The sequence below is a fragment of the Dromaius novaehollandiae genome, chromosome 2, assembly GCF_036370855.1.
Source record: "Dromaius novaehollandiae isolate bDroNov1 chromosome 2, bDroNov1.hap1, whole genome shotgun sequence".
NCBI lineage: Eukaryota > Metazoa > Chordata > Aves > Casuariiformes > Dromaiidae > Dromaius > Dromaius novaehollandiae.
In genome coordinates this window covers 26,521,659-26,534,027 of record NC_088099.1, presented here as the reverse complement: position 1 = coordinate 26,534,027, position 12,369 = coordinate 26,521,659, and the positions used below count along the sequence as shown (strand labels likewise).

The 12,369-nt window shown below is 35.9% G+C and overlaps 1 protein-coding gene across 4 annotated transcripts in view; it reads right to left on the bottom strand.

Annotated features, from left to right (window-relative positions):
• Nucleotides 1–12,369, bottom strand: part of ANKIB1 (ankyrin repeat and IBR domain containing 1) — a 99,573-nt gene that overhangs the window by 5,532 nt on the left and 81,672 nt on the right. For 3 of the 4 annotated variants that reach the window (XM_064506057.1, XM_064506059.1, XM_026098565.2), the window contains exons 11-18: nt 11,747–11,877; nt 7,523–7,657; nt 6,851–6,937; nt 6,691–6,757; nt 6,132–6,277; nt 4,681–4,859; nt 3,357–3,408; nt 42–153 (exon numbers count right to left, since the gene is read on the bottom strand). In XM_064506057.1, coding sequence (XP_064362127.1) covers nt 42–153; nt 3,357–3,408; nt 4,681–4,859; nt 6,132–6,277; nt 6,691–6,757; nt 6,851–6,937; nt 7,523–7,657; nt 11,747–11,877 — 909 coding nt within the window. The remainder of the gene's footprint in view (nt 1–41; nt 154–3,356; nt 3,409–4,680; nt 4,860–6,131; nt 6,278–6,690; nt 6,758–6,850; nt 6,938–7,522; nt 7,658–11,746; nt 11,878–12,369) is intronic. The other variant, XM_064506058.1, reaches the window with a different exon arrangement.

The window sequence follows — 12,369 nt, the reverse complement described above, 5'->3', positions numbered from 1 at the left end:
GGGAAGAAGAAAGGAAAAACAGCATGAAGGCGGGAGCATACCTAAGGTACTCTCACTAGGGTCATCAGGATCTGGAGTATTACTCAGCAGACTGTGCATGTCTCCACGTCGACGCTGCCTGTGCCTCCTCCGATACTGAAATTCAGCATATTCCTGCATAAACAAAGGTTACAAAATACAGGGCAGCATGCAGTAATATTTTTCTGATGTAACAAGCACCACATTTTTATTAAAAATGTGTGATTTTATACATCTATTATAAAATCACCTGTTCTCAGAAAAATAAATTGCAGGTTATATCATGCAATGCATTAAAAAAAGACACCAGGTAACATGAAATCTCTAAAATAATGAACTATCAAATAAAAATATTTGAGGTATTGCAGATATTTTAATACTTGCAATCTCCCTTTTTATAGATTTTTTTGTTATTTAAAAGCTTTGATACCTAACTTTACATACATATTCATACACACACTTCTTTATAAATATACACCTAGCAATTTTAGAACATAAAAACAATTAATCTGAGTCAGAACAATGGATTATCTCAGGGTCCTGTGACCACCAATGGCCAGTAAAAAATACCATTTGAAAGGCATAGAAACTGGGCAGATATATACTGGTACTTGCAATACTTTTCCCAACCTCTAGGACACTACAGCTCAGGAACTTCTTAAGCCACAGCTGATACCCTTCTGCTGAACAGTCTTTGATGGATTTTTCTTTGGTGAATTACAAGTCTCCTCTTTATTTTTGCCTAACCTGAGTTGTTAATGAGCCACACCATAGAGATCTGAACCGCTGCAGACTATAATTTCTGATGTTGTGTATATTGACCAAGGACATTTTACTTGTCATATTTATAGGAAAGACTCACTTTTGACTATGTCAGACTGATATCCCAAGGGTTTATTATCTTAATACTTGCAAATGAGTATTTACGTTTCCATACTTCTGCTGATTTTATGCTTGAAAGCAAATGTGGCACTTCCCAGGTGGAATTTTTGGTTAGTACAGTTCACACTGAATCTGACTATGTAGGTAAAGATCTTTTTGTTAATCTGAGCTATTTATTTACACAAGGCAATAAAAATATACACACAAATACTAGCTCTTCAGAAAAGAATACTAATATTTTCTTCCCTAAACCCCAGGTTGGGAGATCTGTAATACAAGATTTCCTTTAGCCAAATACCTTGGGAAAGACAACATCACCATTAACATGCCTTTTGTACATCAACTCTATATACATTATCCCAGAATACCTCAACATCTAAAATACCTAAAATTTAAATCAAGAAGTGTCATTTCTCATATGCAATGACCTTATTAATTTTAAGGGTATTATTATTATATGTTGTCTTTCTTTGAAGTTTTTCAGACCAACTTCTCATTCATTATGACATATGCAAGCCAAAAAAAATTTTTACAAAATGATCACTTTGGGCAGATTTTTGTCTACATAAGAAGATCCATGAAAATTATAAGAACATAAAAATCACTGTACTGGATTAGACAAAAGGTTCATTTAGCCCAACGTTGTGTCTCCAGCAGTAGTAGCAGATGCTTGTTGGCCTAGGGAGCAGCATAAAAACAGGGCAAGCATGAAGTGATACCAAATACTCTTCCAGGTCCTAGGGTGCTTTGGGATTCCTAAACTGAAGGTTACTACTATCTTGTATTACTAACCTGCTCCACCCTCCAAACAAAAACAAAAATCAAATTTTGATATGAAACAATGTAACTGGATTAGTTAAAAAAAATGTGGTATCACTATGAGTCAGATAAGGAATTATGAAAAATGAACACTAAGATTTATAAATCATATCAGATTTTGTCTTTCATCTGTTTGCAGTAAAATCATAGATTTTGCCAGTAGCCGTTTAACAATACATTTGGCTGTTTTTTTAGGCTTTAGATAGTTATCTCAACTACTACTGAAACAATTTTATTTCTGATTACTTGGAAAGCAAGTTTTAATTTTGTTGGGTAGAAATATGGAAATTTCACACAATGGCCTATAACAAGCAGTGCTCTTTGCTAAAAACAGTAAGATTTTATTTTCTGTGACAATCTAGTATACACAGATATTCTACTACTTGTCAGTAAAAGTACAGCTCTGTGTCAAAATTTTGTAGTGAAATTCACTAAAAATAAACAAAGATGACCATTATTAATTCTACAAAATTCCTTTATCATAGGTGGTTGCAAGTATCTTTCATAACTATGTAGCAAAGAAGCCAACCTGCATCAGACAATGCTTATTTAGGCAAATCATAAAAACTCTTAAGCCATCATCTCAGCATAACTGCAATGGTACCTACTGCTAAACAGCTTATCAGCATATTGATTATCAGCTTTTTCTCTTAACCAGTTCCACTGATGACACAGCAACATCGCAATTTAATATTATAAAACACAGAATTATTTAAAAACAAAGTCTAAAGGAACTAGACAGGAGAAGCAAGCTGATTTTTTGTTGAGAAGCAAGCTATTTTCTCACCAGTGTGATGATGCTAGCCAACAACAATAGCAAAGGAAATATACAGAGAGAGTACACGGAGATTTCCAGGATCTTTTAAAATGACTAGCTAGAAAGAATACAGCAACAAGGAAATATTGAGATGAAGCTTCCTTCCTAACTGTATGCTTTAATCTAATGATCCCAGAATATTAAATAAATATTAAGACGATAAGGGAAAGCTTCATAGGAAGCTTCTCCTATCTTACTGCTTTCTTGAAAATTATATAGTCTTTTCCCATATACAGATTGTAGAATATTCATTTTAAAAATTGCAATTTTCATTCATGGTTTAGTTAGCAGAAATTCATCTGGTACGTGTACCTGATTTCCATCCTGCTTTAATGCATAAAATTAAAAAAGAACATTTCAAATGGTTAACAATATTTAATTGTATGCATGTCTGGTTTTGATTATTATTAAAGGATGGAATTTCTTAGACTTTTTATCAAATTCTGCTGGACTGATGTTGCATTCAAAAATAATCTACACAGTTTCATATATTCATTACTTTAAAACATGCAGCACATAGACACCAGCTTATACACAACTTTAAAACGGGTTATGAAGTTGGAAAATGTTTAATACAAAGTAGCTCACCTAATGCCATCTGAAATAACTATATCCATATTAGAATCATTGTTTAGAGTTATTGCGCAATTAGCTATGCATATATTTCCTTCTATTGTGAAATAAATAAAACCGCTTAAACGAAACTTTGCCAGCTTGATATGCTTTGAATCAAAACAAGGAAGCTCTTCATGCAGATTAAATCATACCTATGCTTCTATGCACAACTAAATTCAAAAATTTTTTTTTAAAAAAAGGTTACCTCAGGGGATGCAAATCCTAAATACTCCCAATCCCACGTTCCACCAGCAAAGCTATAAAATTAAAGGAGATATACCATGAAATTTAGAAGTAGAATAAAGTATGAACAACCTACACAGCTTCAAAACACAACCTATAAAAAGTAGTGCAATTGTAAGTCTCTCAAGTTAACAAATCTTCTGCTTTAATTCTTACCTTAAAATTCATTAAGAAAACCATACAATTAAATTGTTGGTGATTCCAGAACTGCTTGGTATATTTAGCAAGCACTTATAGATTTTCTGAGTGTGCCAGGTATTTAGTGACAATCTTGAAGCATAAAAGTGAAATGGAAGTCATAACATCTAATCATTAATATATCACAAAAGGGGAAGCAGTTTATATGGGGAAGCTGCAGTACACAAATTCTCAAACACTCAGTTCATACTGTTTGGATAACTGAAGTCAAAATACAAGGGGCAAACCCAACAAGTTTTCAAATTATGACTGCATACCGAACCCCTGGTAAACGTATACCGTCCTAAGCGTGTCCTGCATACTTGCTGCTGTAGGAACAGGTGGGGACAGCAGAATAGTCCATATAAGTAACTATGTAATGTAAATTCTTTATCAAAAAGTAGTAACAGTGGAGTTTGCAAACTAATATGTATTATTGTATTGAAAGAAAACTGAATGCCAGTTTTAGGTTTTTAACTTGTCACCATGAAAGACAGAAGTATGATTTAGTGGTAAGTCACGTACAATCACACCAAACTAAGAGCAGCTTCACATGGTTTAAAATATAGCTGCAACAAAACAGTAGTGAAACACTGCTGCTCAATTTGTTCAACTATCACTTTAAAGGTTTTTTAACATATGTTTTTTTTTACTTAAATGCTGATTTCAAATCACACTACTTGTTAGCTGACCAGGTACCAACACTGACTTACACAGTGAATCAGATTCTCTTAAGTGCCAAGGAAGTGAAAAATAGAATCCCAGCCTCTCTAAGCTGAACGGGCCCCTGTCGCTTTCAGTGCTCACAAAAACTGGTCTTGGTCTTGGGGTTTGATGCAATTTTAAAAGCCAGCAGAGGTTTCTCATTTGCAGTTTTATCAACAAAGGGAGGTTGATTAACAGCATACGTGCATTTGAGTCTGTGAAAAGTCACAATTCTGCATGGATCAAATGACCAAGAAAATGTCACTCTGGTGATCTACAGCCACCAAGTCTATCAGCTCCACTTTACCTTGCTGTCAAAGGATGAGAGTGGGTAGGTGGATTCACCCACTCTGACAGCTATCAAATGAACTTCTTTGAGTTGCACACTTTTTTGTCTGGATTACCTGCGCCTTGGTGCTTCTGGTGAGTCTGCAGGAGCAACACCACGGGCCACAGAGGCTAAAAATTCTTGCCGCTTCTGCTGCACAAGACAAGCTGCACGGATGATCTTATGGCGAGGAGTCCGAAGGTAAGGCCTGTTCACTTTCTGTGCAAGGTCTTCAGTGACCATTTCTAAGTCTGTCTGCAGTAATAATAAGTAAAAAATAAAATAATTTTACAGTGAAATTAACATCAGGCAGAACTCCACCATAAACACTGAACTGAATGATTTCCATTTTCCTGAAAATATCATCCAGCAGGCGACCTCTGAAACACCAGCTCTCAACTAATTGTTACTACTACAGAAATGACATACTGAGAATCTGCTTAGCAGGAAGACCTGTAATAGTTTGTTTTCTGCTTCTCCCTCTGTTCTTTCTTCTTTGATCCAAAGCTGGCTGGAGGCAGGAATCACCTTTTTATTCAATGTTCAATACTCTAACACAACAGCCTTGATTCATCAGTAAGACTTTGAGCTAGGTAATGACCATGCGAGGCCCTGAAGTGTTCAGTGCATGCCCAGAAGCCTGCTCTAGCTGCCCTACTTTATTGCTTGCCTCATCTTTCCTGTGATGGTTTGGCCTTGGCTCCATCCTATCCCGTATGTAGATGCACACTCAAACTCCTGCTTTCCGAATTCTAGTTCCCCAGTTCCTCCAAGTGTAACAAGCCATGCTGTCCATTCCCCACCCCAAAACACCTGCCCTTCTAGCCTACCCCTTAACTGATCTGACTTCTGCCCTCCCACTTGCAGTAGGGTCCCTGCACTCACACATGCCTTGCACATACTCAGGGCCCTACGGGAAGGAAGGAGGCAGCAGCACCTGCCCAGCTCAGCTGATGCCATCACCACAAAGATACTCCCCAATTTTTGCCCTCACCAATGTGTTAGATACATAAGTAGGGAAAAAAACAGGTGAGAAGAATTGGAAAGGGAGATAAAGATTGCATGGAGTTATTCTAGTGCTCCTCCCTACCCCAGAATACCCCTGCCCCTCGTTCCAGGCTGCTCTGCAGTCTGAGAAATGCAAGTATCTCTGCTTGCTACTTGCTAGGAGCCAGTGGAAGAGCTCTTTGTGGAAGGCATCTTTTGGCTTTGGGCTATGAAGCTGGTTCACAATGAGAATTCAGCTGAAATGTTATCTTCGGAAAATCAGGGTAAGACTAAATTGTTTTCCTCTTTTTCCCTCATCCACCTGTCCCTTACTCTGCCCCTCCTGCAGCAGTGTTATTTTAATTCACTCTAAGATTGAACTAAAAGCTACTGTGTTATAGAATAAAAATGCACTTATTTCCAAACTTGGTTATAAATATGAAGCATATCAGTCTTACACTACAAAAAACATGAGGTGATGTGGATAACTGATACTACCAAAAAGTGACAGTATAAAAGCAAAACATATGCATCTGTTACCTGCATAAGTTCAAATATTTCTTTCTTTGTGCTTTTAGGCTCCAAAAAGAATCCATATGGATAAGAACACTTGAGAATGCGGCGAGTTTTTAGAAGCTCTTGTACAGCGTCTTCAATGAATGTAGTGTCAGGACAGCCTCCCTCAGCTGTAAGGTGATACAAGACTGTGAGGATCTTTTCCTGCTAATGTCAGCATTTCTTTTACTGTAAGAGTTTTCCTCCAAAACAGTGAAATTTATATGCATGTCAGTTAAATATTTTGCAAGTAAACAACAGCAGGTTCTAAATGATTATACAGTGTTCTTATAAGAAACAAGCACAGAATATTAGCTTCTCTCTTACTAATGCTTTTTTTCCCCGTGTCTTTGGATACATAAAATTTACCCTACAAATTACGTTTAGCTTTTATCTACAACCTGTGAATTACAGTGCTGGAGAGATCACATCACACAGCAGACTGAAATGAGCTCTATTCAAAAGAAGGTTTAGCTAAAACAGATTTGATTTGATTTCAAATCAAATTCACAGATTACAGCAAATACTAACAAATTCTACTTACTTCCACTGAGAGCTCTACTCAACTGCTCCATCTTTTCTTTGGCTGTTTTTAGAAGGCGCTGTTCTAACTAGAACAAGAAAATAAATGAAACACAGTAAGTTAATTATTTTGAGATGAATAAAGTGGAAATAGAAATTAGTAAAAATGGTTTAACCCACACCTGGTAGCTAAGTTCATGGTTCTTAAACCTTGTGTAATAGTGCATAAACCTATCAAGCTCTTGAAATCTTCTATGTTTCTTTTCAGCCTAGAAAATAAGAAGTGGGGAAGGAAAAAAACAAACCAAGATAAATTTTATAGTTTAATTTAAAAAGCATCATTACATATAATTATATAACTAACTGTATCTGTTCCCATGATACATAAGGCATTATATCCAACACTGATAAGTACCACGTAAGAAAACAGACAAAAGCAATTTTTGGAAAAAAAAATTTAAGTCTGCAAATACTATAGCTACAGAGTTGATATGCTGTGCATGCATGCTATTTTCAAGCAGACTTTCCAAATGCCAAGGTTAAGACAAATCTTCTGTAGGGCACGGTAGCTAATTAAAGTACCAGCACACCCATTTTACAGAAGGAAACCATGGCACAGAGAAGTAAAATGACTTGTCTAAAGTCAGCTAGTGGTTGTGAAAAAAGCCAACAACAGAACCAGATCTTATGTTGTTACCCACAAATAAGCAGTATTTTCTTTCTGTCTCTTCAGTATATTCAAATTTATATTTTCTCATTTAAAAATCTGTTTGGAAAGAATTTTATGAAACCCATCTTAAATAGAGAATTGCAGTCATTGTGCTGTTTTTTAAACAAATATTTTCATCTGTTACCTCTACTGTCATCTCTTTGGACTGTTCCTCTACATGTTGAATAACTTCATAGCGAGTGCATCTGTAATAGCCCCCAGTGGAAGAGCTGTGCTTCTTCCATTCTTCCAAGCATATCCAGCAAAAGTCATATTTGCACTTCAGAAGAGAAAGAACAAGGGAAAAAAAAGAAGCTGATATGTTGTAGATGTGCAGATATGCATCATTATTCCACCATAAACAACTGAAGGATTAACATAGTCCTGAGTGTGTTTATGGCAAAAATAAAATGTTTGAGGAGGCTTCTTCCTACTTTACATACTACAGAAAATCAGTGGTATCAAACCATGTCAGTCATATTTTTGTTCCTTGGATCACAGGATTGTGTTGGATCTACAAGTGAAATTTCAAGTGGGTGGAATAAATCAAATGATATATACATCTGGTGAGGCCTGTTTTTTTGGGGGGGGAGGGGGGCTCCTTTGTTTTTTGTTTTAAAAACAAGACAGTCCTGTTGTTTAAGTGACATGGAAACCATTCATGAGAAAGGGTTGGCTTTAAGAAACTTCCTACCTGAGATGTGAAATTATCAATAAGTTTAATTTCAATGTCATTAAAATGAAACAAATAATTTATACAGGAATATGCATTTAAATGTAAAATGTTCAAAATTAAAACAAAACATTTCCATTATCAGAATGCAGTGCTTCAACTGACCTGAATTTTCTTCAGTTGTCGGCTCATGAAAAATGTTCAAGATTTTGACTTTCTTTCCAATTTGGAAAGCAGTAATTTTTCAGAATCTTAAATATTCTCCAGGTAGAAAAGAACAGTTTTCCACTCAATTCTAGTGCTCTCTGTACTGTGATCATTATCAGCAGTTCAAGAGAGATCCTTTTGAAATCTGCTGTTTCCAGCTGCAAGACTGCTGCTATCTTTGTAGTGCAGTGAATGTGAAAGAAGTGCTATGAGTTAATATCTGCTCTGAGGTAAAAAGGGCACTTAAAACCTTAAAAATGCCCACCTAACTTTATCTATCAAATAAATAAAAACATATACTCTAAAGGAATGGGAAAATTTAGGTCAAATCTCAGTCTTCTGTAAGATTTTCCTTTCTCTTCTTTCTTAATATCAATTCAAGAAATGTGATTACCAGTATTTTAGTCATGTTGAGTTCCTGGTGCAAAACAGTAATAACAACTATTAAAGAAAGAGAAACGGCACATAAACTGTGAAGAGTGAATACTACTTCAAGCTAAGCCTTTTCACCATCTACTGAGTAGACAGCTTTCAAAACAGGTAACACTTTCCAAGTGGATCTGCCTTGTGCAGGCTTCTTTGCATCAGAGATCAAACTGTATTATTCTCAAAACAGTAGTGTGTTTTCAGCTGGTTTATTTCAAAATAATTGAAGTTATTCATAGATGGACATAAGACTTTAAGAGCTGGTGAATCCTTTTTATTTTATCTGGTTTGTAGACGAGCAAAGAAAAATCCTAAAAAGCTGAAGCAAAAATTTACACTAATTGGTAAGAAGCCATTACTATTATTATTGGAATTTGAAAATTAAGCCACATTGTTCCTCTCTCTGATAAATTTAACCTGTTTAACCTTTCCAGGAATACCTAGTCCATACAAAATGTGTGCATCAGTAGTTGCTTTATACATTCAATTAAATATATTATAGGAACAAATGAAACCTAATTCTTCGATTGTACTTTTGCAAATTTCATCTCACCAGTGATGCTGCCTTTTTTCTAAAAAGCAGTGCAGACTAGGGATATTTCTTCTTGCTATTGCAGTGCACCATCTTTGCTCTTAAACATTTTTTGGAGTTGTGTGCTTATAGAAAAGTATAAGAGTAATCATGCAAAAGAGTGTTGAGTGTGTATCATTGGGTAGTTTACTTGTCATTCACATATTCATTATGAGAAGAGAATCGTACTAAAACCAAGTTGCTCCATGAGCAACAAAACTACTAAAGCTTGATTTCCTATGAATTTGTGTCTCATGCTCCTACTGCAATAATCCTACCTCTCTCCCAATTTACCTCCTCCAGGACCTCTTCATCCTATCTTCTAATCTCTCACCACATCTCCAATAGCCTCCTCTGTAACCCAACATTCACCAGCATTGACCCCAACACCAGACTATCCTCTAATACCTCCGGTTTCCCTGCTCTCATTAAACCCTCAAAAATGCATCCATCTATTTCCACACATCTTCTCCCCAAACCCTGAGCTCTGTTTTATGTCCCCTAGTGGCTGGGGGGGCAGCACTGCCTTGGCTCCCAAATCAGGCCTGTGCTGACTGGTCACTGGCTGAGCCAAGCAGAAGAGGCAATTGCTGAGCAGGTATTTCAGCCTCTCTCTTGCTGGCAGTATAAATTAGGTCTCTGCACCATACAGCTACCAAGTCTCATGACACCTGCAGTAACTTTGTATCTCTGAAGCCTCTCCTGCTCTTTTGTATCTTGTTCAAAGTACCCAGAAGGTTAAAAACCTACTAGAGTTAGGGAAGTGACAGACATAGCAGAATTGCATAAGCCTTGTTTCCTTGGAAACCAGGCTCCTAAAACAGCACTGTGCCTGTCTAAATACACAAGCCTGGTTTTATGGCTAAAGAGTATCCAAGGCACGTGCTAACTGAGGAGAGGCAGTTGCAGCTCTCTGCTTTTCATGTGGTAGATCAGAGCAGAAGTTACTGCAGCAAAGGCAGGAGCTTCATAACAAACCCTTACTTTTGTGGACGAAGAAATAGGAGAGATGTCTGCTATACCTTGCATGTGAGCCCTGGAACGACCTTGAGGGTACCCTTCCCTTCCTTCTTCACTAGGCTGAGAGGAGGCAGCTTCTGTTTGCAGAGATTTCTCCTCCACAAAAGGAATCTGGCTGTTTTAGGGCCACTTTAAGCTGTTTTAACATACAGGATCATAGAAAAAAGGAGAACTGTGGTTGTCAGTCAGTGCCTCTGAATGGTACTAAATTAAATTATCTATATTCAGCAGTGTTTAACGGCCAAAGCCTTTTCAAGCCTGAAGCTGTACTTTCACTCTGTAGAGATGAGGTTGGTGGCAACGACTGCTGTCAAACAACTGAAAAGATTTTTGTTATATCCCACATAGGAATTCTTTCATTATTGGCCCCAATGAAATTCTTCTATGAATAACTATTTCAAACATTCTTACCTCTGCTTATAGTTTGGAAAATTTCAAATGGTGCTAAACAACATAACTTGTACACTTTGTAACACTATGGAATTTAGGAGCTCTTTAAAAAAAATCATTTAGGAAGAAGAAAAAATAACCAATGAACTTCAATAGCCCCTTTGATTTGTACCATAGACAGAGAGAGAATAAGTGATGACAATATAAAGAAAATGGGATCTGGACTGCAGTGGAGAGAGACTAAAAAATTTCCAGAAAAAAAAATTATTTTCTACATCTCTTAGCCTTTTTATCAGAAGCCAACTATGTCAAGTGTGTGCCTATGTCAAGTGTGTGCCTAGTATCTTAATTTTAATGAAATATTAGCTGTGCTTAAATAAGATATTTCTGAAATAAAGAGGTATGCTAAATATGCAGCTTTTAGCCTATTTGAGAGAATAAGCATCCTCAAATGATACTGAACTTATGGCAAAAAATATTTTCTCTATTTTGGTAGCACAGTGCAAACTCATGACTAATTTTTTGGCTGCTGTCACTAATAAGCCTCTTTCGACATTACTGCTTTACTGTTTTTACATTCCTACTGATTAATTCCTTTTTACATTCTTCCATTTAAACTTCTCCGCTTTGTTGCTATGTTAGAGAAATAATGCAAAAGAAAAATGCAGTAAGGCAAAGCCTTCATTAGGGCTTACCACTCCTTAAAATATATCATCTTCTGCCAACTTCGTATGTTCTTTCTCTTCCAGATCATTAATAATGATGAAACTATCAATGATTTCTGTTTCCTTAAGTTTTTTACTGTATTGACAACAAATCTTATGTGTTTATGAAATTGAGATCATCACACTGTTCACTTGCCAACTAACCAGACTTCACTAAATATGAAACATTATCTAAACACATGTAATACACAATTTGCAAATTGCGTAATTCTTTCAACAGGTTTCATTCTTCCAACAGATTGCAGGCATGAATTTCAGGTGTGGAATGTTTGTGCTCATAAAATGCCTATGTGATGCACACAACCTGTATTATGGTTTCAACCGTATGAAACAAATTATTTGACAGGTCTTTCTTACCTTCGCACATTGCATGTGGTTGCAGCCCTCATTCTTTTGAATTGGAGATTTGCAGTTGGCGCATGGTTTAGAGTTAGTTAGTAACCACAGGCAGTTGGCAGCATCTTCATAAGCCTCACTAACTCCCACAACTTTATGAGGGTGACAGGAGGATATGAAGCGTGATAAAAGCAGAGAAGTTAAACTATATTTGTGAAATCCTTTGTGAAAATCAGATTACGAAAGATATATGTTTACTTAATTCTTGACAAAATATCATAATTCTTCACTATATATACATATTTCTCATAAAAATATATATATACATTCTCATTCTATATGATACACATTCTATATGATATTATGCATACTATTTATATAGTGTAATATATTTTACTTTTATATATAGACTCATTTTATATAAAAGATATATAATATATACATAAGAAAAAAATATATGAGAAAAATTGGCATTAAAATTAACAAAATACGGTGTATTTTTCCTCTTTCCATAATTTTCTATGCTTTACAAAATAATATATAACATATTATGGAAAGGTTCTGAACTGTAACCAAGTTACGTTAGGATTTATTCCAATTACTGTTAATGTTTAATTATTTTGTTTCTGTTGACCACGCCAAGA